Source organism: Trichoplax adhaerens, genomic scaffold (assembly GCF_000150275.1).
Source record: "Trichoplax adhaerens TRIADscaffold_5 genomic scaffold, whole genome shotgun sequence".
In the NCBI taxonomy this organism is placed as follows: domain Eukaryota; kingdom Metazoa; phylum Placozoa; class Uniplacotomia; order Trichoplacea; family Trichoplacidae; genus Trichoplax; species Trichoplax adhaerens.
This window is the reverse complement of record NW_002060947.1, coordinates 8147063-8166947: the sequence shown is the minus strand read 5'-3', so window position 1 is coordinate 8166947 and position 19885 is coordinate 8147063. Positions and strand designations below refer to the sequence as shown.

General features: G+C 30.7%; 1 protein-coding gene across 1 annotated transcript; it reads left to right on the top strand.

Moving 5' to 3' along the window:
* Positions 1-10189: 10189 nt before the first annotated feature.
* Positions 10190-13129, top strand: TRIADDRAFT_56973 (uncharacterized protein; the record flags this gene model as incomplete). Its single annotated transcript, XM_002113087.1, has 2 exons — positions 10190-10286; positions 12516-13129. 2 exons carry the CDS (start codon positions 10190-10192, stop codon positions 13127-13129), a joined length of 711 nt encoding a protein of 236 aa, XP_002113123.1.
* Positions 13130-19885: the final 6756 nt, after the last annotated feature.

Sequence of the window (19885 nt, the reverse complement as noted above, 5' to 3'; positions counted from 1 at the left end):
TGAAATATCATTAGCGAAGATTTGAAAATAATACCAGCTTCGATCAAATGAATATTCTTATTTACCCTCTGTGAAAAACTATTGATGCTCTAGCCTAGCCAAATAGCTTAGATTAGCAGGTAGATTTGCTTACTTGAAAACTTAATGAAATAATATTGTTTTCTTTTCCTTCCTCATCTTTAATTTCCATTGTGAAATAATCTTTTATAAAAATAGTTTCATGATAGTTGCCTATAGCCTAATTCTCAACTACTCTCATTTCAATACAAAGTAGTCATTTCCGATTTTTTATTTCTTTTCATCAAACGATCGATCAATGAAAGCAGCCAAAAGACAATCATTACGCAACAAAAACAAGGTATACAACTTATAATGATACATATAAACCAAACGTGTAAATAACCTCCATATTTGCAAGCATCAATTGGTATGAAACACTCAACATCAATTAGATAATGGTATTTATTCGTATTTTACTAAATAACATCAGCAGCCTCCAAACCAATTTACACTACAAATCAAAGATTTTCTGTACTATGACGACGCTCTCTCCGGATTTGAAAGATTTTATCACATCTTTCATATCATTAACAATACCTTTAGTTTTTTTTCCGTCTGACCTTTGGGATTAATCGATACAGTAGTTTGGTCAATACTTGAAATAGAAATGATATAGTATAGGTAGATATCCATTATCGTCGTCTTATTATTTTGAAAATTTCTTTTAATAAAACACCAACGAAATAAAGTTAACAATTAGTGAATACATCTGGTACTTCCCGAGGTCATGATCAATTATTCAGCAATATTAATATTGCAAATTGTAATTGTTATTAATATAGCAAGATCGAAGTTATAATTGCTCATGAATGTAATTTACTTCTAATACTAAACTCCCTACATGTATCACTGCCGATTATATCATTCGCTGTTATTTTAGCATTTCAATATTCACATTGCCAGACTATATCACGATTATCATCAATCTTGTTGCACTACCGTCAGTTGAATAAAGTAAATTATAACAATAAGCAATGTCATAAACGATAATTTATCTTTATAGGATATTTTGTACCATTTCATTCACGAATAAATAATTTGACCTCGATCATAACATACCAGCTTGATTATAATTATTGTCATTTATCTTCTACAGCATTGATAACACAAAATTTGCATTATAATATTGGCGATAACCTCGAGAATTGAATAATGAATTTCCTAAATGGCTACCGTTGTAATTGTTAACATTTTAAACCATGATACCTCGTTTAGAGATATATATCTCCTCTTAGAGAATTTCTAGAGATATCAAATATACTGTACTCTACATCTGTTCATAATGCATGTGTCTTTATCATATTAATATTATGTTTATCATTAATGAAGTATATAGCCAGTTGAATCAGTACACGAGAATGATATTATCAAATTTAAAATATGATATATTAATTACAATCAGTGTTTGTTCTAGGATTGATAAAGCAATAATTAAATATGGAATAATATGTGTATAATAAAGAAATAAGCCAAATTTATAGGTTCATGGATCCATTGTGTTAATAAGAGATGCCGAGATGTTCTGGTTTTAATGCTATAAATTTTACCATAATCTATCCGTAACGAAATTATTGATAGAATAATTTGTTGGTAATCTTGAGCAATTAAAATTGAGGGAATGAAAAATTCGTGGAGATGACGGAAATTACAGCTGTTATGCATAAAGAAATAATTTACATTTAGAAATGATGACAAGGAAGGAAGTAATGAACATGCTGCCACATTTTATGTCTTGTTTATTGCAAAAACTTCTATTAAATCATTTCTACAACTATGAATACTCACAAGACCCAACTACCATATTATTTTCGCTTTTGATGCTTCGGACTTCAAAAGAAGTTTGATATCTCATAACCTGTCTTTAAGATTGGGGTCATCTATTGTGTCTATTTCATAAAATGATGGTTATCATATCCATAGTTTTTGGAATTTTCCGATCTGTACCTGTACCCTATTGCCATCGATGGATATTGATGGAATAAACAATAGTAAACAGCCGCTGCAGTGATTTAATCAATCCGCCCACCAGTTTCTCATATCCATATTTTATTGATTTGGACTATCAATTTGTAAACTTCTATTCCGTGTCAATTTTCAGCTGTGCTATTCACTTCTAAATCAAGATATTTATCGGTATGTTCGGCTATAAAAATTAGTCAATCTCAACTGGCAATCGGCTTTAATCTTATTACTTACCGTCATCCCTACCAAATTTGATTAATATTTTCTCTTAGACTGCAGTATTAGGGTACTATGTTGCTAGATTTAAGATTAATCCTGACTCAAATTGCTGAATTGGCCTATGCTTACCACTACTGTATAATCAATATTAACCGACCATGACTACAATAATGTTATTAGGTAGGGTTTTTGTCTACGTGAATAAAAAGGAAGGAAGGAAATATGAACAGACTTAATCATATTATAGACATCAACGACGCATTGATAACGAGGGCCATCAACATGTCAATATTCAGATCTCCTCAGTAGTTATACAAGCGATAATAAGCAAATTATCCCAATTGTCTGATAAGACCATTTATTTTTGTTATAAATATATAATGAAGTGGTATTGATCTAACCAATTTAATCTATTGTAAATAAAACTTTACATTAATAACATCAATTAAGACGAGATAGAGTACATTCAACACTTTCTTTATCTATTTATTTTATATGAAAATATCCTATAAGGTACTGAGTCGAAATCATTCATCGTTGGTGAATTTTTTTCCGTTTCAACTTCTTAAAATTTTGAAACATTTATTTGAATTAATAGATAAATTATAGTGAACAGCAGCAATAAGAATGAAATAAGAAATACTCTACTCCTATACTGAAATTGCAACTCATTTCTATCTAATGCATGACATATTTATTCATGTTTGAGAGGCTGATTCATTTGTCGCTAGAAAATAGCAATGTAAACTGAAATATGATGACAATACCGGCATCAAGCAAATCGTTATGAAACTAGTCATGCCTTCATAAATTTTTAAATTGAATTTAATTTCAATCACTTAGGTTATATTGTTTCTTCTGAAATATAGAAGAATTCCCTTGACAGAATCGAGAATAAAAGTACATACATAATTCAAAAATGGTAACACTACTTTTTTGATATTCATTAATTAAAGCGCATATTAAAATGAAAGCTTTTGGGCTAAAGATCTGACACTAATATAAGGTTTATGAATAATCTGCTTCAGAAATTAATCAACTTGTAAATCTGTATAACGGCTAAATGTAATCTGAACAAACCAGTTCATGCTGCTATTGCAGCATGAAGAGTACACAAATAATTTCATAATTTAGTAAAATGGAATACACGTAAATACTTTTATTTATTTGGGTTTTGTATTATTGTTCTACAGCAATAACATATATAATTTCTTAGTATTGATATTCTATTAACAATCTCCTGCCTCGAGTCAAAACAGCTGCTAAAAAATCATCTCATTATTTTTTATGCATAGTAACATTTCTTAAGACTGATCTGTATAGTTAATCCACTTTTAAAATCGCCTACGAATCGATATTTTTGCATTTTCCTACTTTGACATTTGAAGATATTCTTACCTTTCTTAATTTACGATATTATAAGTTTAACGTCATTGCATATATGGGTAAGAATGAAATATCTCCAAATAAAATACCCAAGGTAAATATGTGACAGTATTCTAAAATAATTACAAATTGCTATAATATTTATTTATAATTTATATAGGGCATCCTTGCAGCCATTCAAAATGTACCATGAATATATTTCAAGTTCATTTCTGTCTAGGCATTTTCAATAAAAATTCATTAATATTATATTGGTCTAGTCTGTTAATAGAAAATTTGGGTAACAATTACTGTAATGAGACAGCTTTACTTTCATGATCTTCTATATATTTTGATATAATATTAAGTATGCTATAACAATGAATGTCCTTAAATGTATATCAATAATCACGGTATCGAATAACGTTAACCATTTCATTTACTAAAACTAGTTTACCCAGCGTGACATAAATACGCCCATTGAAGTTTAATTTCTGAAGCTTTACGCTCCGAATACGTCTAGTTCCTTAACATCGAATTACCATATAAGCACAAACTCACAATTATATTAGTGCAATTTAATGACGTTAAGATTACTTTAAGAATATCTTTAGCATTACTAAATGCAATATGGGTACAGCATAATTAAGACACTTATCCTTTTTAGAAAAATTTTCAAAAAGTAAAAGAAACAATTTACTTCATTCAATAGCATAAAGAGAAGTAAAGTTCTATAATAGATTTGATGTAATTCAAATCAAACCTTATCGGAGGATGAAGCCGTAGAAATATTGACAATACGACAACTGGAAGTATAATAATTAGAGCAATCATCACTAGTTATACAAGTACCATGCATAAATCAATAGAATAGCTGCAGTAAAATTTTCTTAATCTCGTATTTTAGTCAATTTTATTGGTAATGAGGTTTGAAAAACGTAGAGTAGTAACAGCAAATTAAGATATTTTCATATATTTAGTAGCTATCCATTTATATTACGCGCCCCATGTAGTCCGTTTACTTAGGGTAAAAGAGTTGTAGAAGCAGTATGTACGTGCATAATTCAAACAAGCGTAGTTGATCAAATATGTAAGGTCCATCCTTTAGTTTTTTGCAACGGACATGGTAGAACGATTCAGGCATGACTACTTAAAATGTGCTAAATCATATGCATGCTAAACAAAAAGGCCTAAAATATTTGATATAACTGTCGCATCGATGTTAAAGTTTGTTTGAAATGCCGTTCGCGTCTTCCGTTGTAAACTATACAACAGTCATTCAACTAACTTTACGCAATTGTAATTTATTGTAGATGTTCTCATGCGTAACTTGAGAGACCTGGAAGGAATTACTCAATTGTGCCTTCATACAAAAGCCAATGGTAGGCTTTCCTATGGAATCAAAATTTACATTTATGTAAAAGTGAATATTACCTCTGTTAGAGTGCATACAGCACAAACTAATACAACACTTTATAATTGCAAAATAACTCACGATTGGCAGTACCAGCCCATTATAACACTACAGATATTGGCAATACATATCTAAATCAATTTAGCCATTTTTACTGACAAGCCGCATTAATTGTCATCTTCAATAGCATCATCATCATCATAATAATGTATTATCAGCATTAATCGGTTTCTGTGGGAATTAGAGGATAGTAGTGACGCGTAAAAATCTCTGAAGAAAATCTTTCTTTTTAAAATAGAACCTCAATTTATAGCTTGAAGAGATTATCAATCACTTAGCGGCACATCAGTGAAATAGATTGTGTGTCTAGCAAATGAATCAGTTAAAAAAATAGACGATATCAGTAAAAGCAGAACTGACTATTACGAATTTAAGTAGTAGTGATAAACATAAATTTCAAGTTAAAAATACAATTATTCCATTAAAACATTGTTATAACATCCTCGAATATATAATTAATATTAACGAGTATATGAACGGTGACAAAAATATGAAGATTAGAATGCAGATTTTTGCCGATCACAGATGCTTACGGAGAAAATATTTAATCTTGATGTGTTGCAGAAAGTTGTCGCCATACTGTTCTTAGTGTCAATCAAGATTTATAAAGGGATCAATTCTCCTCTACAATTCCACGAGTGGGTAGACTGTAACCACTGTCAAGGATATGCATCAATGAAAAGAATGTGCCATATCGCTGCTAATACTTCCCTACTCATAATGCTGCAAATATAACGGGATAATACTTATTCACCTTAAAAGGTACTTTTATACTACAGTAGCAGTTGGTGAAGTTAATGCCTACCGATTCACTAATGTATTATAGAAATATGTTCAATCTTGTTAGGTTCAATTTTTCATTTTTTGACCTTATTCACTCTCAATATCTTTCGATTAATGGGACTAACCGATGAAAGATAAAGTGTTAAGATTGTTTGCATCTATAACCAAATTTATTTTACACTACATGGACGCAAACAGCTAGCAATGGCAGTAGATAACATTTTTTCAATTAATAGCTAGAGATCTATGAAATCTTAGTAAAATCATTACATCTTCCTGAAGGAATAAGCTTTATTGTTTTAAAGGTATTGAAAAGCATTAATTTGATAATTGCAGAATCAAGGGGCCGCAATAAAATGAAAGTGTTTCTATACACCATTATACGAATACAAGAACATTTCATATAATAGTCTCGACCGTACTAGAATTGCTAGATTTATGGCTACAGATGAACATCAATTGTCAGTTAAATATTTCTAGTTACTGTGGTTTATTTACTTTAGTTGTTACTATTTATTCAAATTACGTTATGTTTTAGTTTCACGAAATATAAAACTATTCTGTAGTATTTGTGTATAATATGATAAATTTGAGGCGATCAGATGATAACAATTTTAGTTGAAGACCTAAATTAAATGAAAAGGTGAGAGAATAGTCAATCTAAATAGTTATGAAATTTCATAATCTTCTTATGTTATTATAATTATTTTTAAATCATTAGATAAGAAATCAATAATCTATTTCGTCGTGGTACGATACACATAGATAAGAAAGAACTTACTGCCCTGTTGAAAAATATCAACAGAAAGTAGTGCCTTTACTATTCTGTTATTATGCCCATTGGCCGTATTACTTACTATACGGCTGCAAAGCTGTGTATTTTGATATGGTTTCAAACGAAATTTCCTCACTTTAACATGTGTTCACATTGCAGAATTTTATTAATTCTTTCGTGACATCGAATAGCGACCATACAACTATTTAAACATCAGTAGATAGTACTATCTACAGAGGAAGAATTGTTTTATTTCCCGCAAAAACGACGTCATGAAGCAAATATTTCAATAAAATGGAAATTTTCCCTTTCGTCAAAGTAAACAATGATTTACTATAGTAACCTGCATTATCGTACTATCAATAAACTGTGATAAAATCAACCAAATAATGCCTTTGGCTAGTTAATATAATTAAAAATGTTGCATATATCGTATTAATGTAGCATGACAGAATTTGATACCTATCTGATGGTGTAATCGATAAATTTAGAAAAATTTACGGTATAAAGCAAAAAGGCAATATCAGCCGAAGCAGAACTTTCTAGTGTAGCACTGTTTCATATCTATTAACAATCATAGTGTAAATTATTCATCGTTATCATTCCCAATAGTTTATTTTGTGTAAATAAAATGGAAATTGAAGATACTTGGATTGTGTTTTACGCACTTTCTCTTTGCAAGATACCTTTAGTTTTCCTATGACGATAAGTATTACATCAATCATAGTTAAAATAGCTACGATCTAGTATGCTAGAAAGATAGTTATTCGATTTAAAAGTACCGATAAAAAATCTAATCTCTTTAATTTAAATAAATTATGAAGCTATGATGCATTACTATGGCTTCAGCCTACTATTTTTCGATTTTTACGTTATTATTCTCCAAAATACCCTATGACTCGTCTCGATGATTTCTTTGACAGTAAGTAAATTACCCTTAGGCATACAAATTTCCTATATTACCTAATGCAAGATGAAAGGCGGTGCGAAAAGAGTTCCACTTATTGACATGATTAGTCATAATACAGCGGCATTAAACTGATCACCCGCCATAAATAGACACTGAAATTATCCATTTCTACCTACAAATGCATGTATGAGCTTTTGAAATATGTCATAATTACATAAATAGAAAGTCTTAATCATTTCCAAATGAAAATTTGAATAGAATGATTACGCTGATATCCAGTATTATTAGCTCCTACGCATAGTAATTCATTTTCTACATGACGTGTACACGGTTAGAAGATTGATGAGCGAAATTAATCAGCGTAATCCATAAATGTAAGATCGCTCCTGAAGATAATGCAATGAATAAAAATAAAAATGAAACACACCTACAACAATTATTATCATTAATAATGAAAGATATATTGCTTGTTACTTTATTCTGTAATAAATAAAATTCTTGGACAGTGGCGACGTTTTTCATTAATATATGAGCAATTGTTATTTATCTTTTTTCTATATATTTCTTACTTTAGTTTGGATTATTTTATGTCGGGCAATTTTATTATTATTAAATGATAAACGGATATAAATTGGCTGTAATTATCATTCATAGCAATTATATTATTTCAATCAATAACAAACATCAAATCGGTTTATAACAATATCTTGCCTGCGCTGCAAGATATTGCCTAAAATGACGAAAGAGCTAAAAAATAGTATTTCACCCTATTGTTTCCAGTGTTCTCTAGGTAAATTACTAACATATGGATAAATGCAGGAATTCTATATTATTCACCGAATTAAGACGATTTGATTCATTTTACTATGGTACTTATTTTGCTAACACATTAAAATCAAGGCCAGCATATGCTGTCAACAGCGTACATCCTTCCCTATATCAAATTATATAATCCAATATGATGGTGAAATATCCTACATTCTGTAGTGTTCATTTCTAGTAGGAGGAGAAATTAAATATGAATAATAAAAGATCAAAACAAAAGCCGTTCATGCTATAGTACTATCTAAAACGAAAAGGGAAGTGAAATTTATAATATTTCTCACACAAACGTTGTATTACCGTTTATTTTATGTGAATGACGGTAAACTTGGTAAAATACTAAATCTAAGTTATTGGTTCAAAGATGTTTGCTTTACTAATGATATGATTTATGAATATATAATTCAGTTACAGGCATAAATAAATATTTTTAGCCTTTTACGATCCTTTTAGTATAATATATATACAAATACTATCTATGGACTTAAAAGTCGTCTATAATATAGCTATGAACGTATCCGGATGCAAAATCGGTTATTTAGAAAAATGTTCTAAATCACTGATACAAGTAAGGTTATCACTGCGAAAAATAAAAATAAACTCAATTTATTAAAGCTTCAATTACTATTTCTAGTCTATACTGTGTGGTTATAGGCATAAACTGCTAACAGTGATTACGTGCCACTAAATAACAATGTGGCGGTAGTTAGATTTTATATTAACATAAACTGCATTGACACAGTAGGCCATGGTTAAAGAGGAGGGGGCAAGCCTGTATGAGAATAATAGCTGGCAGTTAAGATAGGTGGAATAAATACGTGAGTTGTAGATTAACTCAAATCAATACTAATATAATCATGCACTCATTTCGTTATCATCAGTAAAGCATTAATCAATAGAACAATATCTTTTCCAAGCGATGGGTTGGCCATCGTAAATGTTTTCATGGTTGAATAGAGTCTACCTTTCTACTTCATTTCTATACGTTGCAGTCATTTCATTATAAATTATTCAAATAATAGACCAGAAGTAAATTGTCATCCACTTGACAACATGCCAGGGTGTATCATTGATTTTAAAATTAGACAATGCCATTGTGAATATTTCATTAATATTTCCAATAAGTCTATAAGGTATTATCATTTTCCATTGAAAATTGAAAGTATTTCATAAAATTCTTGGTACCTTTGTCGATATTGTATGAATGACATGATATTATGCTTAGTAACTCCTCTTTAATTCTATATTAGGTATTATCTAGCCCCGAAGGAGACAGAATTGTCTATCTTTAGCCATCCGTATTGTTAATTTGATTTGTTACGATCTTTTATCTGCCTTTTTAAATATCTATGTAACCAGAAACCCATTTAATTCTCTCATCAGTTGATCCATCATCTCTTATCGTCAACATCACTGTGATACTAGCAATAGGAAAGCCGAAGCTTCTATTACCTACTACACAATTAACATAACGAGTAAGTCTGATTACTGTAATCTAATACATAACCTCATAATTTGTCTATGCTGTTCAAGTAAAATTATTTCTCTAGTATTGATTTCCTGTAATCGATTTTGAGCTCAACTTAAGAGTCGATAAAATTCAATTTTATGACTTTGAATCTATGATCAAAAAGCTAATACGGTCTTTTCGAAATTTGAAACCAGGATTGAAATTTAGGATAGAGAAATTAGAGTGGTTTGATTTTTATTAATCATTTGCTCTCTATAAACGATCGATAACGTGTACTTACTCCATCCATTGGCCTGGTTAAGTTCCTTTTATTCGCTAATTAATATTATTGCATTTTGTTATAACCGAATGCCAACATCGGCTGATATCCAATATCAAGTTCTAAAAATGTTACAGCGTCAAATTCGTTGCCATCGCGTAGCGGTGCTAGGAACAGCAGCAGTGGGTAAGTCATTTTCTTGGCATTTACTTTGATTTCTGTATTTCGTAATGTAGAATTTTGTTTCGAAATCAACAAGATAGTATGGACAAAGCCCATTCATCATATACACCCTCTATTTCTACACTATAATATACAGATAATCCATTTTTTTAAATTTGATCAGCTGCATCAGTAGAGACATTCTATTAAATTTCTTGCAAAATAACTGATATCGTCAAGTAGTTTAAGTCTTATGTGATCATCATATTACTTTACGTAATTTATTATAGCTAGTTAGATTAAATTGATTATTAAAATACAAAAAGATCTACGGTAGATTTGATTGAGACTTTATAAATTATTCAAGATTTAAAGGATAAATCATTGACTAACAATTGGCAGAATTACATAGATGGCCCAAAATTCAAGTTTGTGACTTAGTTTATGGATCAAGACACACGCAGTTTTAGTTTTTATACTGCACTTTCATATACTGCGTAATTTGGTAGAATGGTACCAATCCTACTGAATGGTCATTTATTCCTAAAATCTACATGCTAATTAATCGTTGTAGATAGGTAAATTGACATTTATACGATGGTCCATAACAATTATTTCTCGATTATACTATCATTTCACAGAATCGATTTTAATTTTAAAGGTCACGATATACTGTAAATATGCAATAAAACTATAAGCACGTACCATACACTAGGAAAAGACCATTCTTATTATCAACTTAAAACTATGCTAAAATTTCTTAACAATTCAAAGATAGGAGAATGCTCTATATTTTAGAGAAGACATTGAGGATAGATATTAGGTTGTCGATAATTTACATGTATAACCACGAATAGTTGATTAACCGTAGGCTGGAAGTGGAGCCGACTGCTCAGTGTTGTCGGGAAAAAACTGTTTACATTACTATCAGCTATTTGTAATGGTTTTTGGAAAGCAATACCGAAGCAATTTTTAATTAATATTATTTCCTAAATTAATTTATCCGGTATCGATAGAATATTTAATGCAGGTGAAATAGCCTTGAGTGACCTACTATATACTATATCTAGGTTTAAAACATCATATATGTAATACTTCTTATCAAAATTTTATGCGGTACACTTTTAACAATTTATAAAGCAGTACGCTAAGCAAAAGATAAACATGGCACAATTAATTTATTCGTTATTTCCGAACTGTATTTCCTTTCTCAGTCAAATAGATAAACTATAAATAGTATATATAAATTATTTCGATATCTTCTACCTTATTAAAGTATCACATTGTGATAGTAGCTTGCCTATTAGATTGCATATTTAAGTATTACGCTATTACGGGAGTTGATTTATTCGAATATTGGCTGATTACTGACTTTGAAATTGGAATTATGTTTAAATCAGCTACTATTCTTTTATCTTAGATTCTAAGTCAATTGCATTTAGTACGGATCGCATTACAGTAGTGCCTTAAGTGAGAAGTAAAGACACTAACTTTAGTAAAATCATCTGCTATCGTGCCTTGGTACAGATGAGCGGTTCAAGCATGCAATAAGTTATACTAGTTAACGCTACCAATTTAATTAACACCTTATGGTTTTAATGGAAGCCTGCTCCTAGAAATTCAAACTCTAAAAGTAGCAAGCTACGATGATAAAATGGATGCATTGGAGAGATATACTGACGTGATACAATGTAGTGATTGTCTCTGCTTTCAATTCATATCACGTCTTTATTCGCATTTAACATTAGCAGTATTTTAAACCTTTATTGAATTTTCACATTTTGACGAAGTTCCTTCTATTCCTTCCTTATTGGTAATTTACTATGTTTGTTGTAGTAATTATATGGCTGTGTGTTGACCTACTGTAGACAAGGAGGGACTGTCAATATAAATCAATACTAATATCCATATTGATTTATGCCCCGAATAGAAAATTGGATTGTTTTCTATTACAGCATATAGACATTTCTCCATTCTAAGATAAGGTTAAAATAATAGTAATCAGTATTGATCAAGAATGAACAGCAACAATAAGTTGAAAAGCAAAGAATTCATTACTATGTTTCAGAAATGGAATAATAAGGAACAACTGTCGTTTAATTTATAAAATTGAAAGTTGTTGATTACAATATTTTTGGACGATTCAATCAATTGTCTGGACTACTTTATTTAAAAATACCAACCAAAGATTGATTGATGCGGCGGATTTCTCACCTCTTTTCTGATGCGTAATTGATTCTCTATCGATATTAGGTAAAACTTGCTTGGTCAAACGCTATCTCGATAATGAATTTAATATTGAGCATGAACCGACCGTCGATGAATTCTATAAGAAAGAAATAATTGCTCAAGGCTGCCGTATGACATTAGAAATTATGGACACTGCTGGATACTATTCATTTCCAGAAATGCGTCGATTAACAATTCGCAAGGCTGACACAATTGTATTGGTATTTGCATTGGACGATAAATCAACCTTTGATTACGTCAAAGAGATCTATAAAGAAGTTTTGGACGTAATCGGTGGTCGTGGTCGTAAAGAAATTTATTTAGTAGGTAATAAATGCGATCTTGAAAGTGATCGACAAGTTCTAGATGATGATATTGATGATATTGCTTCCAAATCCATTTATATGGAAACATCAGCTAAAACTGGTCATAATGTTTCGGCAGTTTTTGATCGAATTGCCGAAGCACTATTAGAAGGGCCACACAATAAGAGTATGGATCGTCGTAAGTGCAATCTGAAAAGAAGATTTTCTAAAGTTATTATTGCTAATCGATTTGTCAGCAATTTGGATCATAAACCTCCTCGTCAACATCATAAAGCATTACTTGGAAGATCACTAACACTCGATGTGCAATAACATTTAATTTAAAATATGCTAGACTCTCATCATAAATACATAGGCAAGTTTACAACCATTTGTTGAAGGTCAAATCTATTTAACTATCACCACAAATTTTGGACGACAGATTTAGCACGTTTACAATAGTGATAATGGACTACCGGTAGCAGTTGTTATTCCTATGTTATGTCAATTTTGAGCAACATTACGTCATTGGTCTGGATATTGGATCAAAGTACATTTTGGACTCTATAACCCACTTGACATGCTTTTGCCTTCCTATAGCAAAGCAAAATCACTACACCTTGATCTGTACTAAAAAGAAGTAAAGCAAATAATTGAAGCTGCTCTTAGTCAAATGGCGATCGATTTCAAATTGATCTTTCTATCGCCTTGGAAATCTATTGGGTCCAAGAGTGGATCGTATTACGTCAAGAAATAGTAAAGCAAATAATTGAAGCTGCTCTTAATCAAATGGCGATCGATTTCAAATTGATCTTTCTATCGCCTTGGAAATCTATTGGGTCCAAGAGTGGATCGTATTACATCAAGAAATAGTTCATATTTCATGATTAAAAATGGTTCATTTCCACTTATGATGTAAGTCTAGCCATGAAATAGACGAAAACAACACCAACTAAGTGGATTTGAATGAGCAAGAAGACGATGAAAATCGTCCATTGGAATTGCTCTGATTGCTTGTATAATTTCACACGTCAAAGGCACGACAGGTGATTGTCCATCAATTGACGCCAAAAAACGACTGACTGGCGATGTTGATGACACCAATGACAGCGACAACAAACTACAAGAGTGAAACCCGGTACGACATTGATGCTATCCAAAACAATCCTATTGCTGTCACCCTATTCTATTCGTCATCCGTACTGAATGGGTGAGGCGAGCGGATGAATAGGTCAAGCGTGAGATTACCACGATATCTATCGCAAGGCTTTCTATCATGTTCTATACACACTCAGTGAAAGAAGAAAACAACCCTGGATTGATTGACACGACTGTTATCTTATCGGCAATGGGTGTGTTGACGCCAAACATCAGCACGCCTGATTGGAGATGGAAAATTTTTTCAGTGTCCTATCAATCAACTGGCGATATCTGTGTCAAGGAAGTCCTTTGGATCCACTATGAAATTTTGGGTTCTCATTTTGACGCCATGTCTTGACAGATGTCCTTGGATGAAGACATGATGACAGGAAAATGAACGACTTGATGTTTTTTTTCGCCAATTTCCATCTGCAGTAATGCCTCCTCTGCATAGGGTTAGCCTGACACGCAGATTGTCATGCTAACCATTGTACAACGTAACGTTTATCATTTCTATACACGCTTCATCTATCCACGTCAACTCCAGAGGTCATTTCAGCCGTTTGACATGACAATCGCGATTGTCATCCAATCGATGGTGAATCGCATGCAATGGAATTGAAGAACAAGATGTGGAGGGGAAAATGGACGATTCTCTTCCTATACTGGAAGTAAAGGAAGAGAAATCTGGTTTAAACTTTCCGGGCGATAGACTCGATAAACTGAGATATGGCATATCCATAATTAGACTTTACCATCTATGTTATCATCGATTTGATCTGGAAAGAACGCTATCTCCAAGGGATGATCAACTTGATCCGTTAACTAGCCAAACAATCTTCAACATCTTAATGATCCTGAGTTGCCAATTTAATCGTTCATCGTTTTAATCAACTCAAGACTGAAAGGCGGAAGATGGCATCCTAGACTATTGACAAGAATATCATCTTCAACTTGGAACAATTCAAGTCAATCACCTAAATGAAATAAGTTCAACACATGGGAAATCGGATCGACATTATGTACCGCTTTCAGTTTTATTGTAATCATTCCAATTTGGACCTCTTTCTCTCGACTAGGGTGTTATTAGCATGGACTGATTCAATCAAGGATCCATTCTGGAAGGCTAATTTCATCCATTTCACTTTCATGTATCATGTGGATTAAATACTATTTTGGAAAGACACGTGTTGTAAAACTTATTTTTATTGTTATAGTATAAGAGAGGGAAAAAATTGCATCTCATTTCTTTATAAACAATGATGTCATTTTTTCTTAAACTAAACAGTTATTAAATTCACTATAAATATGGAAGTCAGTAAGCGTCCAAGACTTGATTTAGAAACAATGACAATTGCAATAGTTGACATAGTCATTCATAATTTTGATTAATACTATAAAATTTATTTTCGACAGTGCATCTCTTAATGCACATCAACAAATTGATTTAAGACATAAACAAGTTGTGGTTTTGAACTAGTTCCATACAGCCTTACACTAGTATAATTACTGATGTAGACAACGATTGAATTAGACTATAAGAATATTTATTTTAACTTTCTATTTCTGACTGTTGTATAGATAAATAAAATGCCAAGAATAAGCTATGAACAGTAAAATTACAATGATAGCGATAGATTGATTGGTCAAATTCACGTATTCCTATAGAAGGAGAGTGAACTTTATTCTATCAATATGAAAGAATTTGTTAGCATAAGATGATGAAACGATCTTAACAATCATGATTATATTTCTTAATGGTACGTCAATTTTACTATACGTAAATCATATTCTTAATTTTTGATTTTTTCGGGGGGTGGGGGCGAAATATGTATGTACCTTTTCATATCTTAAAGTTGATTAATTTTCAATAAAATTCAATACAGGATGATAGCGATCATCTAAACATCAAAGATTGTCAATTTGTTTTCCAATTGAATGTGAATCATATATAAAACATAACCAAAATCAAATTTATAGCCTCGATAGCATAATGGATAGAATTGACGGAATTTTAAATTTCATAAACAACTCGATATTCACCCCTGTCTCAAACCAAATAAATTGGTTAGGGTCAACAGCTTTCACAAAATACACGTCTAAAATGCAAAAACAAGAACCAATTAATGATACTGTCACAAACTTCCTGCCATAAATAATAGGGTTTATGCAGATATTTATTCTTCATTGTCTTTCTTTAGCATTATAATTCAATAAATAGTCCCATTTTATGGAAATAATGCCAGTATTCATCAGTGAGAGAAAGATATCATTCCATTCAAAATATGAAAACATTACCACCAGCCGCTCAATATTGCAATACCATAAGCAACTAGACTACTGAGCTATTGGCAACAGCTTTATGCTAATTACAAAGGTCGTAATTTGTTATTCTCTTTAACTGCAGGTATATAACTGAAATAGAAAAGTATAGAAATATTACTTTGACTACAAAGGATACCTTTTTAACCACAAATATACATTTCAATTCATTTTGTTCCGAGCATCCTTGACTAGAAAAACGGCTAAAATTAGCCAATCGCTTATTACCACTAAACTACAAGTATGCATAATTATGCATAAAACAACCAGATGCAATAAAGAAATTACATTATAACGAAATCTTAAAACATGCTACAGTTATTATACGGGAAATTGTAAAGATTTTACTTGACAGACCTCTTTTCAAAGAGTGACAGCAAGGTCTATTCTAATCATATACCAGTATCTGTATGACAAATTTCAATTAACTCGCCGATAATCGAATTCGTGAAGTGAAATATAATATTAAAATAGGCAGCTATTTAATGCTGTATACCTAGATAATAGAGCTAATTAATCTTAACAAATAGAATAACTACTCTACATACTTCGAATTTCTAGACAGGAATCAAGAATTTGCTCTAGCAAATGATCCAAGATTCACTTCACAAAATGAAGTATTTGTTACTTTAGTATTATAAACCAGATATCAGTTGATACTATAGCGCAGTTTAATTACCATGTGGAATTAGTCATAATTTGTAATTACAGCTAGATTGTATCAGTTGCGTCCATTCTCAACTAATTACCAATGCATATAAGAACTTTGTGCACAAAAGACTAAGCTGTTAATAGTAACAAATCCAGATTGAAGAGTGTTGACAAAAACTGATTCGTTATTAAGCTACAAAAGCATTTCTACTCTCTGGCTTGATGCAATAATATAAATAATTCACACTGGCAGTTTGAACAGTATTTACACTCGAATTAACATCCGTACGTTATGTCTTGGTAATTATCTCATTGCTATTTGCTATATATCTTTGCTACCGGTGTATAATCAAATATACATAGCTATAAATAATCAATACCTGCCCTATTTAAACAGAAAAGGAATCTATATTTAGTAAATCCATTTTGCGATTTATTATTCTCCACCAGTACAGATACAGAAATAATAACTTGATTGAACTTTATTCATTCACGCATTTACTTGGACAATCTATCCTAAACAATAGAATTGAAAATTTATTGCCAATGAATGGTATAAAGTTTCTTATATCGGACTTTTGTTATCCTTTTTTGAAAGGTGGCAACATATTCCGGTGCTATTTTGATTTTTCACTACTGAATCTTATTTGCTTCAGTCAGTCTTAAGGAAACTTCAATTATCTGGGAAAGACAAATTGCAGTTGCTATTCTTCATTTTTGGTGATATTGTTATACTGTACTGTCTATTTTAATTGGATAGTAGACATTTATATACTTAGGCACAAGTGAACTTTAGATTATTTGATAATAAATCTTTCGGTTGGTTATTTTTTTTATTACAAATTCTTGATATATAGGTTACATATATAATAGTTGAAAATTTATCGATCATTTTATTTCCGTTTACTTTTTGTCGATAGAAAAATCACGATATGCTTATACCATGAATAATGACATTTTCCGCAATACTTTACAGTAACCTATAAATGTTGGTTATATATATTATCCAGAATCAACCATAATATATTAATTAATACTATCAAAATTAGAAATAGAAGAAACTAAAACTGATTAACTATTATTAATTTAGACATAATTTCCTCAAAGCATATATGTAAACAGTACAATAATTAGGAAGTACTGAATTTAAACCCAACAAACAATTTCGTTCAATTTCCGTACCATCTGTTTAACATAATTGCCCTTTACCAAAATGTCAAATGACAAAGCAACGTTCATAAATGAAATCAACTGACAGATATGAGTATGTGGATATGCAATAATTAAAATAGATTTCGATATGTCAATAAGCCTAAAAAGTTACATTCGTAATTTGTACTATATGTTTTATTTTATCCGTACAAATAAAAAATTATCCTGACTAGGTATCGTTTTCAGATTTGTATAGTTTACGGATGCGATTGATAAAGTATTTATTATTATTATTATCCAACCTACGATGCAACTTATAACAGTTATTAATAAATTAATCATGATGTGGGAAATCAAACAAATCTAATGTTACCGTCATTTATCTTACAATACATCTAGATTTCATAAAGTGAAATAATAATTATAAGTCTATCGGGAAGGGCTTGAATTATGTAGTAAACGTAAAAGACTGCCAAGAATAGATTAGCTATTCACCCCATAGAGAAAACATTGACAGTTAGAATTTGCTAATAATGTACATAGATTTATGTCGTAAAATGAAACGAAAAGTAATTTAGTACTAGATATAAATTTCAGAGAATTAAAATTATATTAATGGTCTATACTTACAAAGAGCGAATACATGGGCCTAGTAATGACAACTTACCCTATCTAAAGTATCCCGGGCAAAACATTTAATAATATTAGATTGGCTAATTCCTATAACGATGAATTCATTATATATAATAAGAATTCCCAAAAATTAAACATGGGCTAGCATCACCCTTTCATTATTCTTTTATTATTAATTATAATTATTTAATCAGTCTTAAACTTCAAAACATCTATTTACAATTTATCAAACTTTCCCATTTTAGAATCCGTCCGAAACAGATGACACGTAATTTATCAACAAATTTAAAACAAATCATTATTTACGATATCATACATGTATGTTCCAGCTGCACATATTACTTAATTTATCATATATAAGATCATTTTTATTGCAATTTGACCATTAATTATATCCACGTGTATATTATCACTATTGTATAGCTCTTCATTCATACCACTTTGTCATAAATTAATACTTAAACATGAAATATAATTGGAATTTACATCGCATGATCACCCTATTTTATGTCATCAATTAGATAAAGAAACTAAATCGAAAAACTAAACCGACCACTAAGCTATAGTTTTTATTTATTCACTTTCTGTGGTAGTTAAAGAAGTAATAGTGCTTTGGCACTTATAAGAATGAATGAATAATTTGCATGCAGTTCATTTCCTACTAATACTGAAATACGTCAATAGTCATTAAAGAAAAAATCAGCGAGTGCGATAATTAAAAGTTTTCCAAAATCAGTATTTACATAGTACTATTGGAATAACATTAACTCACCATAACTCGTATTTGAATATATTTCCCGAGTTTAACGTGATAATAGTATAAAAGCAGTACGATATCTAATTAGCTGAAAAGAATTTTAATATATTTCAAAGCTTTCAGTTATATTTTAGATGTATGATATATAATTCCCATCAAATTTCTTAATCTGTCTTTGTACTGTAAGAAAACGGAAAAATGCTTGGCGATCACATAATGATGACCGTATACTATATTATGTAATCCTTACCAAAGCTTTGCTAAATATATTTTACAGTTAGTATACATACTCCTATATACGTATTTAAAATAAAATGATAACAATTTCATTTAGCAGAGTGAAAAAATATTATATTTTTTTTCGTCATCCGATTCAACACGGTCAATTCTAAACAACTGAGCAACGATTCAAATTATTAATGGTTGAGAAATTA